General features: G+C 39.6%; 1 protein-coding gene across 2 annotated transcripts in view; it reads left to right on the top strand.

The window, feature by feature from the left end:
• The first annotated feature begins 1,857 nt into the window (after window positions 1–1,857).
• The window catches only part of Abca12 (ATP binding cassette subfamily A member 12), a 166,766-nt gene continuing 150,165 nt past the window's right edge, over window positions 1,858–18,458 (top strand). For both annotated transcript variants that reach the window (XM_035439241.1, XM_035439240.1), the window contains exons 1-2: window positions 1,858–1,926; window positions 16,493–16,586. In XM_035439241.1, coding sequence (XP_035295132.1) covers window positions 1,858–1,926; window positions 16,493–16,586 — 163 coding nt within the window. The remainder of the gene's footprint in view (window positions 1,927–16,492; window positions 16,587–18,458) is intronic.

Genomic DNA, 18,458 nt, shown 5'->3' with positions numbered 1-18,458 from the left:
AGCACAAATCTGGGGTGACACAGTACAGTGGACAAACACCTTCTTGGAAGCCACATGGTACATTTTCAGCTCACCTCTCACATGCCTACATCAGTCACATGGTGAGTCATGTCTTTTTGACCTGAGGTTACCTGACTCAGTAAAGCCACCGTGACGACAATGTCCCTCACACTTAGAATCACATCCCCAACCCCACTCTGTCTTTCCAAATAAGCAATGTTTGTTTATGAACCATTACTGACTTGTGGATTGTGACAGCAGTTAAAGATGGCAGGGAAAAAGAAACTAGTCATTCCTAGAAACTTAAGCTTAGCCACCTTAGCTCTGCTCCTAAGAAAAGTTGAAGGGGCACACTATTTCAGAGGTATTCTGTTATTTAAGAATAACAGTCTGCAATCTTGTCTAGGAAAAAATCCTAAGGCCACATTCTAGATATCCAGGACTGCTTGCCTGGTGGATTGGGCTTGGAGCAACTACACAGTAAGGTGAGCCAAAGCTGAGATAATGAACATGCTCTATCATGGTTGCAGGATGCCACAAGCTGGCTGCCATCAAGCTCCCGTAGTCGGCATGGAGACCAGGCAGTTGAACCAGCATTTACTTCTGGCATAAAGGAAGAACTCAAACAATGCTTTAGCTTTTTTGCAAGTAGAGAATCAATCGAGTCAAGGAGTAAGAATCAAATATGAATTTGATTGGCTTAAATGATCTGTTTTCCCCCATAGTGATTATTAAGCATACATAAGGCATTGAAATATATAATCATTCATGCCCTCATAGAAATTTTAATCTAATTGAGGTATTCAAGATAACAATATGGCCAATATACAAATTATTAGGGGGAGGTAGTAACTATAAATGAACTATAAAGAGGGATATACACATATAAGTATATATATATGTATATGTATATTTATTTGATGAGATCATTCAAAAGGCTTTTGTGGAAGATGTCACTATAGAGACAATTCTGGGAGGTAGAGACCTGGCAGAGAGAAATATTCTGGGTCACTTTGTGTCCCCTTTAACTATGCCTACCCAAATGAAGGTGCCCACAGAATGCCATTTTTTGTTACCTTTAACAGATAACTAATTAGTTTTGATATTATAACTTAGTTAACTGTGCCAGGAACTGGACTCACCCAGCATGTCCCCCAAGTCAAAAAATTAAATTTTAGGCTAAAGTTTGGAGCTTCAGAAGCTGAGATTGCTGCTTTACATCTGAGCTCTGGTTTTATTGACTTAAACTATCTCAGCAACACTTAAAATACTTCAGGAGCCACTCACTGGGATCTGGAACTGTAAAATCCTCAGTGCCTTGTCCCTGCCACGGCAGGGAGTATAAAGAAGAAGCAAGGGGATGTAGGACGAGTCCTACTGGCCCGTCCAGGGTCCCGCCTAATTCCTATGACGCGCCTAGTGCAGGTGACATGTTCTGTAAGGTGTGGAGAGGCAGTTAATTTCTGGAGAGTAGGAGGTGTGGGTTCACCCTTTGTTTGTTTTACAGTGGGGCATTATCTGAATGATACTCATTCTCTCTGCAGTGTGAACTTCGCACAACAGGCAGCAATTGGCCATTATTTTACAATAAGCACAAGCCACTGAAAGGCAAACGGAGCAGGTGCTTCTTTTCTGAAGACGTTTTGGTTGAGAAGAGCATCTTGGTTAAGGATTTACTGACAGGAAAAGCAAAGCCACTGGGAAGAGAAGAGCTGTGGGTTTCCTGCCCCAGGCCCTACGAAGCTATGCCGTGAAAAGGCTCCCGACACATTGGCACAAAGCAAGTTGGACGAGACACCACTTCTCTTTAGGCCTGAAAGAAGAGACAGGAATTTTCTTGTTCGGGGTGTCTGAAGGATGGCTTCCCAGTTTCATCAGCTTCGGATCCTGGTGTGGAAAAATTGGCTAGGTGTCAAAAGACAGCCGGTGAGGAGTTTTTTGCTGTTGTTTTGTTTAAAGTGGGAGTGTGGGGTACACGAAGCAATACTCCAGGCAATCCTAAAATGTGATGTTAATGAGAGGTAGACAGAGAAGAGCTTAAAGGCATTTTTTTTTTCAAAGCAGAAATAAGATACTTAGAATGCTTGTCTCTGTCTGTCTTCCAGCTAATGGGGCGAGTCTTAACATGCCCCCAAAGCAACCTTTTGATTTTGAGTAAATTAAAGGAGTAAATCAGGGCAGTCCCAGGGCAAAGCAAAGGATGTACCTTGTTACTGGATGGACTGGAACTGCTATGGAAGTCCTGGTTCAAGCCAGCGTGATTTCAGAATTTTTCTTAATGACTTTAGAAACGGGGTGGGGATTTCTAATGGGATGAATGGAAGCACCATTTGAATGCATTTGAGGTGGGAAGAAATGCTGGGGAAAGCTAAACGTGGTAAGAACTTGGTTGAAAAGTAAGATTGTAGGTTGAAGGCTGCTAGTATGGAAAAGCTTCCAAAGGAATTCAAATACCTAAAATTCATTTACTGGAACTGAGATTATGTGTGCTGATTTGTTTCTCTGTGTGCATGTATGGTATGAATGTGTCATATATACATGCACACACACACATACACACACACACACACACACTCACACACACACATACACACACACACACACACACACACACACACACATATATATATATATATATATATATATATATATATATATATTCTTTTAAGACTATCACTACCCTCACATTAATGTTTGCTTTTTAAATTACAAAGCCAGCTATTCAGAACTTCATCAGACAGGGTCCAGAAGGTGGAGGGAGAAACAATTTTTAAAAGGGTGTGTGAGAACTAGGAGATCCCAAACCACACAGAATCCACTTGGCTCCAGCCTCAGTTGGGTAATGCAGATATGCAAATAAGGTGTCCCATAAAACCCAACACTCTATCCAGGCAACTTATCTCACTCTATACTGGCTCACTGACACCCCAGCATTCTAGCATATGTGCTGAAAGCAGAGATTAGTTAGATGCTTACATAGCTTAGTGAATTTGATAGACAGGGCTTTAAATCATAAAGTGTTATATGATTGCATGGGTGTGACAGGCATACAATGATAAGGTAATTAACTTTTTTGTTGTTTGTTAACTGTAAAAACAGAAAAAATTTCCCATACTTTCCTCATGGGTAATTCTTAGTATCATTCAGCAGGATAACATGGTCCCGGGTATGTGGATGTCCCAAGCATGAGTTGGGGCTCCTCCCATGATGACACAGCTTCTAATGCCTGAACACTGGTTTTCTCCCTTATAAAATGGACACAAGGTCTGCCAGATATATCCTATAGTGTGGAAAGATACAAATGTGGACACAGATACCCAACTGCTTTCTTATGAGTATAAATTACTGAGGGAAGTGAGTAATATGGATGCCTTGTTTTATTCCAATTAATGATGAAAAAATCCATGAGAACAGAGAATTGAAAGAAGAAATTTGCATCAAGTGTGGAGGTAATGACAATTCAGGAGGTAGAAACAAAAGCCAAAAAGGAAGTGAAAACTGGTATATTGTTGATAAAATCAATGCTAAGGTTGCATGTTTCCTCTTAGTTTCTAAAAACTTAATCATTAACCCCAAGCTTGCTCAAAACACACCAAGATTTCAAGTGAATATTCTTTTCTTTAATCAATCCTTTAAAATGCAAGTATCTTTATCTGTATATTTATTCTGAAAATGCTATTCCAAAACCAGACTTCCATACTCAAGGAAATTCAAATTGAGGTGTGTGATACTGGAAATTAATTGTCCTTCCTGAATGTCAAAGAAAGTGCCAGTATTGCCACCATGTCAGTCTTGCTTAATTTTTAAAAGAGGCTTCATCACAAAGCAAGATGGTGGGAAGGAAAGCATTTTAAAGGAAGATAATGGAGTGTATGAATGCAGAAACACTGGCCAAGAAAGGAAAGACATAAAACAGTAAGGGAGACTGAGCACTATTGAGGAATACAAATACACATACCAAGATAGAAAATGTCACAAGAACCACAGACAACTATATGGTTTGAGAAATAATATGAGAATAGGATATAATATAAATATCCAGCTGGGGTAAAATTTTGGGGGTCAACCTCTCTTAAATCCACACTGGAAAAAAATTTATTCTTACTTAGAAAGCCAAAGATGAGAATTTAAAAATATTTAGGGGTATGTAACTGACAATTTTAAAGAGTTCCAGAGAGTTCAAGGGACTTATCCAAGGTCATATCATCAATTCAAGGATCAAAATCAGATTTCGCCAGTGAGGAACCTACTATCTTGGTGACTATTTCTTTGTTTCTTCTTTGTTTATTTCTCCATTTTCTCTGCTCTTTGCTCAGAGTTTAGTGCACCAAAGAAGGAGGTCATATCTTCTTCTTTTTTTTTAAAAAAGATTTTATTTATTATGTATACAATGTTCAGCCTGCATGCATGCCTGCAGGCTGGAAGAGGGCACCAGATCTTATTATATATGGGTGGTTGTGAGCCACCATGTGGTTGCTGGGAATTGAACTCAGGACCTCTGGAAGAGTAGTCAGTGTTCTTAACCTCTGAGCCATCTCTCCAGCCCCCAAAGTCATTTCTTCATAGCCCATAGCCATTGCTGTTTATTGAAAATAATTTTGATAATATAATTCTCAGTTTTGTTGGGAAAATGTATTCTACAAGAAGACAAAAAAATGTACTAAGTGCCACCAAAAATGGTAAGGAATAGAGAAAATCAATTAGATGCAGTTGTTACCCTGCTGAGCTTGTGATTGAAAAACAATGGGGAAATGAAGATAGATTCCATAAGAGATGCACAGTAACAGGAAGGCTCACCCAACGAGATACTACTTATTGCCAGGAAACAGGCATGGGCTAGTGGAGAGCTGTGGGCTGAACGATGTTAAGCAGGATGGGTGAGGGCTTATCTTTCATTAAGATTCCTAAATAGGGCCTTCAAGTCTTATCAGAAGTAGATTCTACTTTTGCACTTCTGACCTGAAGAAGAACAATTAATGCCAGGTGATTACTTTCTGTTCCAAGTGCTCAGCTAGGAAAGCCTAGCTAAGCACTGATGACAGTTGATGACGGAAGTAGCTCCTATTGACATGCCCACATTTGCCACGATGGCATTTTAAATCAAGTTTGACGCTTCCTTCATCAATCTCTGCCCCCTTTGTCCATCTTCCCTTCAGAGTGACGAGAGGAAGAAAGGGGAAACCTTAACAAAGTTGGTGTGTAAATTAAAATAATTTTTGCATTAGAACCAGTTGGGATTAAATTGTGCTCTGAGATTTAATTCTTTTTTTTTTTTTATTAGAAAGAAAATTATTTTACATGTCAATCCCAGGTCCCTCTCCCTCCCCTCCTCCCCTGTCCCCCCGCCCCCAAATAACAACCTACCTATCCCATACCCTTTCTGCTCCCCAGGGAGGCTGAGGTCTTCCATAGGGGGTCTTCAAAGTCTGTCATATCCTTTGGGATAGGGCCTAGGCCAACCCCCTTGTGTCTAGCCTCAGGGAGTATCCCTTCATTGGGATGGGCTCCCAAAGTCCATTCCTATGCTAGGGATAAGTACTGATCCACTACAAGAGGCCCCATAGATTTCCAAGGTCTCCTCACTGATACCCACATTCAGGGGGTCTGGATCAGTCCCATGCTAGTTTCCCAGCTATCAGTCTGGGGACTAAGGGCTCTCCCTTGTTCAGGTTAGCTGTTTCTGTGGGTTTCACCAGCCTGGTATGAACCCCTTTGCTCATCAGTCCTTCTCAGCAACTGAATTTCAGTTCAGTTCAAGGTTTAGCTGTGGGTGTCTGCCTCTACTTCCACCAGCTGCTGTATGAAGGCTATACGTTGGCATATGAATTAATCATCAATCTCATTATCAGGAGAGGGCTTTTAAGGTAGCCTCTCCTATGTTGCTTAGATTGTTAGTTGGTGTCATCTTTGTAGCTCTCCATATGTTTAAAGAGAAATCAAGCACTAGGAGATTTAATTCTTTATCAGTTTAATGTAACATAGGTTCTGTATGGTTTACTTAGCTGTGTGAGTAAACCTTCATTCCCTTCATTGCTCAAAAATTTTCTTTTCCTTTGTTAATTATGGAACCTGATATACACAGCAGACATGCGTGTTTAAATTCTGCCAATAAATGTAAAGCAAATGAGATGAAGATGCTTTGGAGCAGTGGAGATGTTTGCTTAACATCCAACAATAATGTTGTTGTTTTACAGTATGACACACATGCAAGAAAAAACACCATTGTGAAACCCATGATTTCGTATACTAACTTTAAATGTTAATTTAAAAAACCCTTTCATTACCAACCCAACAGAGTATGTTGTTTCTATCTACATCACAGAACATTTGACAATCCTGAAATGCATTGTACTCTGTAAAAAAAAAATGACTTACCACTAGTTTTTGGCTGAGTTATTTGTATGGATGGTAGCATTGGATATCAGAAAGCCCAGCTCATTAAGGAGTCCACGGCATCTTTAATGCCTTATTTTGAAGGTAGAACTAAGGCTTATTCCATATTTAAGATACTGAGCTCTTATTTTGAATGAAAATCTTGGGATCCTCTTTTGTTTCTGGTGATAGAGGAAGAGGCAATGTATTTTATGTTATGGAAGGTTGGACAACTTTTATTTTCAAGTTTGTAATAAAAAGTTATGATTCTAGATTATAGGAAGACCTTTAAATGACTTTCAATGCTCTCCAGCTTTGAAATAATAAAAACTCTTTTATTAGTCTCAAGGATGAACTAATAAAAATATAATATTCAGATCAAAGAGAGCCAGAGTTCTGTTCTGTAGTGTTTAATTTGTATAGCTTAGTGGCTAATTGCACTGGTGCTGAAGCCAGATCCTAGGTTCAAACATCAGCTCTGTGGCTTTGTGGCTTATGAAAAGGCTTAGTCAGTCTTCTTATGCTTTCCCGTCTGTAAGGGAAATTCTAAGTGAGATACGCAAGTTAAGTGTGTAACAGCATGTGCAAATTCTAGGCAGTCATTGCATATTAACTGTCATCCTTCAGGATCATATAAGAAATTCTGACACTAATTTTAAAAAGGCAACCTGATTATAATATTTCATTCTGGGAAGGATAGATACTTTTAGATTATTAATTTATTTGTAAAGGTGTGTGTGGGTGCACAAAAGTACATGTGTTGAGGTTCAGAAAACAACTCGCAAGAGTTAGTTCTTTCTATCATGTGGGTTCCAGGGATCAGACTCAGCTTGTCAAGGCTGGTGGCAAGGCATTTATCCCCTGAGCCATCTTGAAAGTTCAGGGAAGTATATTTGGAAACAAGGCTTAGGAGAGAATTGTTGAAGATACCCTGAGAGCGAAGAGCTCTCTTCTCTCTTCAGATACTTGCAGAATTCTCAAGTGCAGACCAGCCAAACTGAACCAAGTAGATGGAAAGCAAATGACAGAAGTATTTAACATTGATATAAGCAAAAATGAAGGACAATTGCATTGTCCAATAATGTAGTCTCATGGGGCAGTGGACTTGCTGTCAGTAGAAGCATTCAGATTGAGGCTGAACAACCACAAGGCAGCAATGTTCTCTCTGAAGCTTCCTTAAAAATTATTTCACATCCCAGTCACAGTTTCCCCTTTCTTGTCTCCTCCCAGTACCTCTCCCCATTTCCCCTTGCCCACAACCCACTCCTCTGTTTCCATGGAAAGGGCAGGTCTTCCATGGATATCAACAAAACATGGCATATCAAGTTGCAGTAAGACTAAGCACCTCCCCATGGGCAAGGTGACCCAGTATGAGAAGTAAGTTCTCAAAAGACAGTAAAAGAATTGGAGACAGCCTCTGCTCACACTGTTAGGAGTCCCACAGGAGGACCAAACTACACAACTGTAACATCTATGCATAGCGCCTGGTCAGTCCCATGCAGGCTCCCTGGTTGTTGGTTCAGTCTCTGTGAGCCACTCTGAGCCCAGGTCAGTTGATTCTGTGAGTCTCCTTGTGGTGTCCTTGACCCCTCTGGCTCCTACAATCCTCTCTCCCCCTCTTCGGCAGGATCTCCCAAATTATGCTTAAAGTTTACTATGGGTCTACATCTGTCTCCCTCAGTTGCTGGATGAAGTCTCTCTAATGACCATTGGGCTAGGCACCAATCCCAGCACATCCCATAGACAGGGCAGACTGTAGGTCAAAGGTTATATGACTGAGTTGGTTTTCCACTGGCTCCACTTGAAGTTTTGCCTGGTCACAGAAGATGGTCAGTTTAGGCTATGAGTCATTGTGTATGTTCCTGGCATAGTCTTTCCTCTTTCCCATCTATGAACATCACCCAAATGTCTCTTCTGCTTGAAAGATTTCTTCTTTCTCCCACTAGGTCTAATGCACATATCTTTTCTTCTGACTGGATCTTTTTCATCTCCAAGGTTTTTCAATTATCTTTCTTTGAATTATTTTCCTTCCTACATCATAGCATTGTCCATTGCGTTCACTTGGTATTTGTTTATTTTTTTTTAAGTTTTCTCTCCTCAAAAGACTTAAAAATTTATTTATCCTTATGACATGGCATAAGTAGGTGCTCAACAAACTTTGTTATACTAATGAGCACTCAAAGCTTTGTAAATGATTACAGTTTGTATGTTCTATTCTAAGAGTCCTTAAGAGTCTCCAAGACCACAGTGAAGCAGAATAGATTGCCATGCTAGTCATTCTGGTTTTATTTAGGTGATGTATCCATAACTAAGCTTAGTACTGGCAGCAGTATGGCACAACCAACTTCAAACCTTGTAGTACAAGAGGCATTAATATCTGGAAGGGCAAGGCAATAATGCAACTCTGTGAAATTCACAAAGAATAAAACAGGAGGGGATGTTACAGCTATAATGAAACAGAGACCACATGCTCTACTTTAAAGCATTTGAACCCCATTGACAACAACCTGTGTGCAATAAATACAACCCTCTGTTAGTCTAATTTAGCCCATCTACCTCCAATCAGTTTCTGCTCTAGGGTAAATGTCTCTAAGCGATGTTTAAAGTCATTTTCTCAAATTTTAAAACAGGTGTTAAAAGTTATTATTTTTTTAAGAACTTACCCATTAGTAAAATAATTAGAAGATAGTAACATTGTTAAGCAAATTAGAATCAGATGGACTAGCAGGGTTTAGAATGAACAATCCTGACTAGGTAGTTCTCCAGAATGTTGAGACTACAAGTTTCTTTATTTTTTTCTTTCATATAACCAGTTTTGTAAGGTTTCTTAAAGATTTGAAATAATAGTTCGTAGAGAAATAAATGTGACTGCGTAATTTATTCTAGTTGCTAGGTACCGCAGATCAGCTTTCAGTGGAAATTTTGGGGTGAGTTTACATTTGATTGATGCCATTCTGTGTGTAATGACTTTGTTGAGTGTAGTTGGTGAAATGAGGTCTAGTACTGCCCCATTACCTCCCCCAACTTGAAGGTGAATAGGATCAAATTCCATCAAGATACAAGTGTGAAAATGTCATAATGAAATCCATTGTTTTGCGCACTAACTAAAAACTAATTAAAAGCAGAGCACACAAAAACAACACATCACGGGGCTAGATGTAGTTCAGCGGTAGAACACTTGCTTAGCACTGTGTTGTGCCAGGAAAAATGAAATACACACATCTTGCCCTCACATTCACAGTCTTATATAAACACTCAACACTCCAACTCAACACCCCCACTCAACACTCTCACCTCCCTCCCACTCTCACCCCATCGTGTTCACTTTCTCCCCATCTCATAGGAATGATTTAGCTACTGATCATTGCCCCATGGAAGAAAGCCCCAGGTTCCCATGACAGCCCATTAAGAGAGCTTGCAGCTGTGCACATCAAAAGAGGCTGCCCAATTGGGCTCTGCTGATTAACCTGCTCTTAAAACACCATCCTCATAAGCTGTTGTTCCTGGGTCATGCTGGTCCGCCTGCTTCTATTGTTTGTGCAAAGCAGGCCTATGTTTGCCTAGCCCATGAACGGACTTCCCATGCTGTAGTCAAATATATTTTATATATTTGGTTGTGAGCCTAGCCTTTAACGGCTGAGCCATCCCTCCAGCCCTATATCTTAAAGCTAAAAAGTACACTCCAAGTTTAACAACTTTGTGTCTGGGTAGATATAATCTCTGCCTATGGAGCACCTTTCTTTGTGATCTCTTTTCCTCTTGCTTCATCTTTATGCTTGTGTTTTCAAATTGGGTCAGGAATTTTTAGAGAAGAGATATAGACATCTTTGAAATAATTTCTAGACTTTTAGTCTTGAAATAATTTCAAATTAAAAGGAAAGTCATCAGGACAGCACAAAAACCCATGACTGTTTGAGCCTCGTGTCTCAATACTTTAGAGTGGGTTTCTATACATAAATGTAAAACACCATCTGATTCTTGGGTACTTTGTTTTTTATTTCCATATATTCTTAGATTCTTCCTTTCTCTCTATAAAACGTAAAATGCCATCAGATTCCTAGACTCATTTCTAGCTTTGGCAGTTGTTGGAACTGTGTCCTGCAGAGCAAAGGCCCTGTCCAGCTTCGTACAGTTTTCACATCTCTCATCTCCCTCAGCCTGAAACTGCCCTTGCCGTCTGTGACCTTTGTCTTCCTGAGCCCCCAGGATGGCTGTTTTGTGCATCTCTCATTTCCTCATTTTTACATCAGCTCATTGGACAAGAAACTCAAGAACACTGTTCTCTTTTCTGCCATTGCATTTTGTCAGTTGTGTATGATGCCAACTTCCCCTTGTGGGAAAATGTGCACATGTATTCTATTTCTTACTAAGCATTTCTACCCAATTCTTACTCCTATTTATTTATATCTGTAGACTCGGTGACCCCTAGATATTCTGTTATCACTCTGTATTTTAATGTTTAAATTTGGCCATAGGATTAAATTTGAATTCGGGTTCTCATGAGCTGGCACCTGTGTCCTTGTATATGCTCTCATTATTTGACAGTCTCTGAACAACAAAACTATTAAATTTCTTCTATCTACCTACATCTGTTTAATGATCAGTGATGGATGAATAGATCTTTCTTTATCTTCTGCATGTATTTTCTAACTATGTCCAGGCCTGGAAATAGTAGTAGTCCACTAGCAATGTTAACTGATAGCTATTGAATGTCCACTGGAAGAAGCTAAGATTTCTTGGAAAAATTAGTGTTTTCAGGGCTGAGACAATGATTGAAGAATGAAGAGGGAAGAGCTTTGGAATTGTAAAGTAGAAAAGCAGGAAGTAATACATATTTCTACCTATCATTTTGTGCTTTTTCTCTTTCCCTTTCTCTTTCCCCCTCCCTCCCTCCCTCCTTCCCTCCCTCCCCTCTCTCTCTCTCTCTCTTTCTTTCTTTCTTTCTTTCTTTCTTTCTTTCTTTCTTTCTTTCTTTCTTTCTTTCTTTCTTTCTTTCTTTCTGACAGTGTTTCATTATGTAGCTCGGCTTAGCCTGAAACCTGTTATGTAGACCAGCCTGGCCTTGAACTCACAGAGATCTACCTGCCTCTGTCTCTCTAGTGCTGGCATTAATGGATATGCCATCATGACTTTTAAAAATACATTTTGTATGTAAGGAGTGTCTTAGCCTGATTCTCTGTTGCTGTAATAAACCACTCAGATCAAAATCAGCTTTGGGGTGGAAAGGGTTTTGTTTCAGCTTTCAAGCTACAGTTCACAATTAAGTGAAGCTAAGACAAGATCCCAAAGCAAGAGAATGAAGCAGAAACCATGGAGGGAGGCTCCCTACTTATTGGCTTGTTCTCAGGCCCACCTGCCTAGGAATGGTGCCTCTCACAGTGAAGCAGGTCCTCCTATGTCAGTTTCTGACCAAGGAAATGTTCCCACAGACATGCTCACAGTCCTGTCTGATGGAAGCAATTCCTTAATTGAGATTCCCTATTGTCAGGTGTTTGACAACCAGGATTAGCCATCCTAAATTTATACTCATGTTAATAATTCTTACCCACCACTACTGAATTAATTCTAATTTCCCCTTTTTTGCATACTTGTAATTTCCTGTTCAATAGTGAGAATTTGGATTCCCCCTAATGGGGAAAATTTTGTCAGTTACACCATAGGAAACCAGCCACTTGCCACTGCCTCTCATTTCCCTGCACTGTGTTCTTTAGCCCACAGGAGTCAGTATGGACTGGCTGATCTTACCTCTGTGGTCCTCATCAACCATTTCCCTCACTTGACCACTGTAACTTCTTCATTAATAGTGTGGATGGACTTCATACAAGGAATTTTTAAAGATGAGTTGTTCAGGAATGAATGGAGAGAGAAGTAACAGAACAGGGCATTTCAGATAGGAAACAAACCCTAAGTGATTTGAAGAACACAAATATCAGTTCCTGCCAAGGAACTGGCAACCACAAGTGCATATATGCCTTTAAGTTTCCAGAGCATAGGGTGAGGGAGTACAAATGAGTTACAGAGATAGAATGAGACAATTAAAATATCAACAGAATACACAACCTTCATGAATGGCTTTCCTCAGAGTGCTAAGTAGCACCTGTGTCTCTTAAGTGTAAAATCAATACATTAGCCCTTTGCCAAACAAACAGAAGTCACAGCTCATTGGTTCAGTACTTGGATCTTTGACACTGTCTCTGTTTTCAGGTTGTTTATAATAATATTTAGCATAGAACTGAAAGCAACCATTTCATGCCTTTGCGATTAATTTGTCAACTTTAGCATCCCCCAAACCACAGTATATTGTTGAATGTATTCTTAAACTGTCATCTACCCATCTCTTCCTCTGGTTCATGCAGGTGGGACCTGTGGCTTAGGTGGTTGCTCTTTCTCCAGGTGCAGGCAGGGGCCACAGGTTCTGGTGGTCACTAATGTTGTGGGGAATGGTTGGGGGTGTGGGGAGGCTGTTGCCAGGTTTCTGGGGCTTCCATGGGTGGGGGCAGGGCTTGGGATGTGCCACCAGGGGCTAGGGCCTAGGGAGTATGGCTGTTCAGCTGGGAGCCCAGACACTTACCCAAGACCACAGTATAGAGGACTTTGTGTTTTTCATCCCTCTGAGATGCAGCACACAGCACTATCCTCTAACCTGCTGTGACTAAAACCCCAGGAAAAGCCTGCGATAATAGATTTGTTTGTAGGTTTTGTAATTTTTTTCACTTTAACAGAACCTAAATTGCCTTAAATTTCTCTGACTTACACTGTAGTTTTGCCTGGATTTAAAATAGCTGTAAAATTAATTTCAAAATTTACCAAAACACCCTTGTGAAAAAAGATCATCCAATTAGACCAATCAAAAAAGACAACTTTAAGAAATGCCAAAGTGTGTCCCTCATTTGAAGGTGGATGTCTGGAATAGTTTATCTCAGTTTCTGATTCTCATGAGGCTACTGGAGGAAACAAATAGATGCTTCTAAAAGCAGCTAATGGATTCCACACCTCCTATTCCAAAAGAATATTCACTTTAAAGAGTAACTCCAGTCTCCCATACCAAATGGCTAAATCTATAATCATTCATTTTTTAAAAAACTCAATTCCCTATAGTCCACATTTCAAATGAGTCACATAAAATATAATAGTTATTTTGTATCTAGAATGTTTGAAAAACAGACTCCAATTTGTCAACTATTCAAGGACTAGGCAAAAATAACAACACAATTTACAATTCTGTGGCCCTAGTATTTTGTCCAATCTGCTTCCTGAAATAATTTCTTCTTTAATCCTCAAACTGTGCAATAATTACATTAAAAATTTCTGCCCTGTGTATTTCAAGATTCACACCCAAGCTCACACACTATTTACCCACTGAGTGTGTAACTTGGACAAGTTCTGATAGCATTTGGTAAGCAGAAGACATGACCTCTATCAGGGTAAGAGTTATTTTTTATTTTATTTTATTATTTTATTTTTTAAGAGTCCTTTTTTAAAGTTTTCCCTTTTAACATTTATTTTACCAAATTTTCCCCTTAAATTTTGTTTTACTGGGGGGGGGGTTGTGGGGGCATGGGCAGGTGCAAGGGGATGGGGATCAAGATACATGATGTAAAGGATTTATAGACTAAACAAACAAACAAACAAACAAATAAATAGTCCTTAGCATCTTTGATGCCTTGATTGGGTTTGGCGGTCTAGGCTATTCCAGGAATGTTTTAAAATTTAAAAAAATTAAAAGGAATTGAATACCTAAGATTGTGAATGAAGCCAACTATGAAAAAATTATTAAACTTTCAAACGAAAATTTGTTATATGATAAAATGTGTGTTTTTTTTAAATAATAGCATTAAATAAAGGGTCTAGTGACAGCTCCACAGTACCATCACTTTAACATGCTAAGAAGTAGGAATAGCATTTGGGATGCCTGCAACAATCCTAATGTGATATTAAAATATGCATGAGTTCTGATGCTGATAAAGTCACAGACCTAACCGCATCCAAGTTCCTTGCCTACATGCATAATTACTGGAAATTTTAATTACAAATGACAGGAAAAAATGTAATGCTTTCTCATATTTAAGCTTTAAAATGTGCCTAAAGTCTATCTATCAGATGATGCCCAGGAGACTTTCCAGCAAAAAATATTTTAAGACCTGATAAACAGTTCTTCTGCGTATCTAACTCCCGTCTGTGCAAAGTGTAGTCTGTGGACAATCAGTACCACCTACCTGGGAGCCTTAACATGCAGACCCTCAGGACTCCCTTCAAATCTACCAAGCCCACATCTGAATACTTGTGAGATCCCCAGGCAACTCAGCGTACACATCACTGTCTGCCAAGTGTCACTTTACATTAAGCAGTTCCACCTGTCTGGATGCATCTTGGCTCCGATCAAACCAAACGTCAAATGTCTCAGAGCTAAAAGAATGTCTTCAATCTTAAAAAAACAAAAACAAAAACAAAAAACTTGTCCTTATACCCAGAGTCTACCTACCAGCAGGGAGAATCATGCTCTAAGATCCTCAGCAGAGACTTTTGTGGAGCTTTCAGTCGGGAGTTACTGAGGGATCGATAAACAGATCAGTAACCGATTGGCTTTGAGTTGTTCTGCAACACGGAAGAGCCACAGGGAGAAAATTTGAGATTGGCTCTGTAAAGTGGGTGAGAAATGACAGAACTCTGACTGTGTCATCAGGCCAAAAGAGAGGTCCATGTTTAACCGGATGGAATGCAAGCAAAGTTTGTGCCCCACGCTTGGCTTTGAGCACCACAGCTGTCTGATTAGCACAGCTCATGGTTTTGTGACTATGTGATTTCACTGCTAAGGAGCCAGTATCACAGGCCTGAAAAATATTAGGTAGATAGTGAGTTAACTTTTTTCTAGTCCTGAGGATTGAATCCAGGGCCTTGAACAAATTATTCAAGCCCTCTTTTTATTTTTTATTTTTATTTTGAGATAGTCTCACTGAAGTGCCCAGGATCAAGTTGAACTCACTCATTGGCCCCGGCAGGATTTGAACAAGCATTTCTTTTGCCTTAGCCTTCTTATCAGCTCAGTTACAGATCTGTGAGGCCAGGCCCAAATTGTGGCTCCTAAAATTTTTACTATTATTATTGTTGTTATTTTCATCATTATTGTGTGTGTGTGTGTGTGTGTGTGTGTGTGTGTGTGTGTGTGTGTGTATGATGTGGGGAAGTAGATATATCAGAGCATGTGTGTGGAGGTCAGAGGAGAGCTGTGTGGAGTCAATTCTCTCCCTGTGTTCTGGACACGGAACTCAGTTTATTAGGCTCCTATGGCAAGCATCCTTACCCACTGTGGGTGGGTTGTCTCCTGGCCCCCAGCTGTGTCTAAACCAGGAAGGTAAGCAGCTATTCCTATGCCTGAGAGTGAAACTCTCTTGTAGAAGTTTCAGTGCAATATACATTCCTTGGGAGCCTCTTTTACACCAGGTAGTGAAAATTAAGGAATGAATACAACACTGTCCTTACCATATATGAGCTGTTGGTTTTTTCTGGGAACTAGGCAACCATAAAAATAAATTAGGCTCTACAATGGAAGCACACAGGATGTTACTCTAGGGTGGCAAAGAGCTACAGTTCACTCTCTGACTCAACCATTCATTTTGTTGGCTCATTCATCCATTGCTTTATTCAACAGTATTTATTGGGCCGTTACTCAAAGCCACACGCTAGTCTTTGTCGCTGAGCATAGAATGCTGACACTGGAAATTGTATGATGTGTTGAAAGTATGCTGTATTTTATTTGCCATACTTGGAAAACTGAGTCTTACCCAACAGACAAATGGAAAACACTAAAATATTTTTCTGGAAGTTACTGATGTTATTTGAGGTTTAAAATAATCACTACTGGGACTGTCATGATTGGTGACCAGAAAGGGAAACTTAAGTGACCATTTGAAGAGTAGATCTGAAAAAAATTCTTGTGCAGTCATCTGCATTTATGAAATTCTCTCCTTCCCTTGTTAATTAATAAGGTACTAAAATATCCAGCCTCTGTTGGAATGTTGTAGTTTGACCATCTTCTTGTATTCAGTAGTTTTTGTTTGTTGGAGTATATGTATAAAATTTACTGTCAGTACTATAACATTTTTCTATTGTTGCTTTGCAGCTTTGGACACTTGTCTTGATCTTATGGCCAGTCATTATTTTCATAATTCTGGCTATTACACGGACCAAATTTCCACCAACAGCAAAACCAACTTGTAAGTAAATAACTGGTTGTTTCTCTATTGTTTGTATTCTACCTAAGATTTATTTTAGTGCCATGTCAGTGCTCAGTTCTAAACTTTATTTCTTTTAGATGGTATTTCTTCTTGGTGGTAGCTGCATAAAAAGTTTGTGTAGGTTTCCCTCCCAAAAAGTGGACTCTGGTGGGGAAAGGAACACAAGAAATTGGGAGGAATAAGTGCTACAGACAGGGGGATGGGGAGAAATAGGAGGAGTGGGAATGGAAGGTGATTAAAAACACATTATACAGATGTTTGAAATTCTTAAGCAACAAAAATGTTCAACCGTAGCCAGATATGGTGATACATGTTTCTAATCCTATCACTTGGAAGACCAAGACAGGAGGGTTTTGAGTTAGATGTCAGCCCAGGCTTCACAGCTAGACATTATCTTGAGGGAGAAATTTTTTTAAAGTTACAATTTTGTATGTATATAGTTATCTAGAAAAACATGGGACACATAGAGGACAGCATGAGCTAAATCTTTCTATCTACATCACAAGTCTCTCCATGGCACAACAACACAAGGCAGCCACCATAGGCTCCGTCATTCTTCACTCCCATAGTAGAAAATACAGACTGGTATTTGATCAACTGAACAAACAAAATCCTGGACTGCAAACACCTCTGCTGTTCTTCACTGATGAGAGCTGAGAGTGTAAATGTGTCAATGCAGTTTGTTAGAAAGAAGGTTGTTTCCCAATTCTGGCTGTTTCTCTTCTGTGAAGTCACTGCCCAGCTATAAAGTGGGCCGACTGCCCAACTCACTCCATCATTTTTCCTTTGGATCTGACACAGAGATGCAGGAAGGACTCAGGAAGGCCTTGGCATCAGAGGCGGAGCTTTGAGCCTCAATTATTTGACAGGTTCTGTTTTCAGTGTGTTGCTATTGCTGTTCACTTCTTTTGGGGATTAGTTTTCTTAGTTTGGGAGGAAAAGACTAGAGAGATATTTCCAAGAAGCCACCTCCTCAAAATAGCATTGTAAAACAGCTTTACCAAGCCAACTTCAAATAACTATAATAGTTGGCAGTGGACCAGAATACAATGCTGAATTAATTTTTGAAGAGTAACAGTAACATGCTACTGACTGTAAAGTAATTGCTGTGATTTTTCAGTCATATGACTGTTCATGAGACGTAGGATGTGAACCATGTGGAATCTATTTCAGTCATGCGTGTCAGGATAATTCAGAAAATATCAATGCAGTTAATGTAAAGCATTTAAACCCTTGGTGCTAGAATAAGCAATTCCTTACATGCTAATAGCACCCTTTTTTTCTGAAGGACTTTCTCATATGTCATTACGTACAGTTGCCAGTGAGAACTAATTAAGTTGTTATTAAAACAGCATAATTTCATTTTCTCTGTTGTGTGTGTTTTGTAACAGTTTGGTGATGTGTTTAGTGAAGTTTATGTGCCCTTTATATCTTTAGTATGTAAGACCTAAAAAGGAAAACATGGGCTATAGCAACAACACAATCAGTGTGGACTGACGACCAAACGAGATATTCTACTTTAAGATGCAATGGACTGATTCGATGATAGTGACAGTTTATTAGCTCCTTTCAACCCATTTTCACCAACTTCTTATTTTAAAATAATTTTTCTAGTTACTTAAAAATTTCTTCTGAAACTTTCAGGAAAGAAATTTAAGGTTTGGGAATGAATGGTCTTAAAGTGACTGGTGCAATCCGGTAGGAGTTGGAAGAAACCCTGCAGAGGCCTCAGCATCCCCCTAAGCTATTGAGAAACAGAAGAGGGGGGCCTGATCTGGAGGCTCCTGAAGGAACCATAGAACCATAGAGGAGATGAGAAACCATTATGTAACATGTAACTGTTAGCAAACC

Source organism: Cricetulus griseus, chromosome 2 (assembly GCF_003668045.3).
Source record: "Cricetulus griseus strain 17A/GY chromosome 2, alternate assembly CriGri-PICRH-1.0, whole genome shotgun sequence".
Lineage (NCBI taxonomy): Eukaryota > Metazoa > Chordata > Mammalia > Rodentia > Cricetidae > Cricetulus > Cricetulus griseus.
Note: the sequence above shows the minus strand (reverse complement) of the source record. Positions and strands in the feature narration are given on the sequence as shown.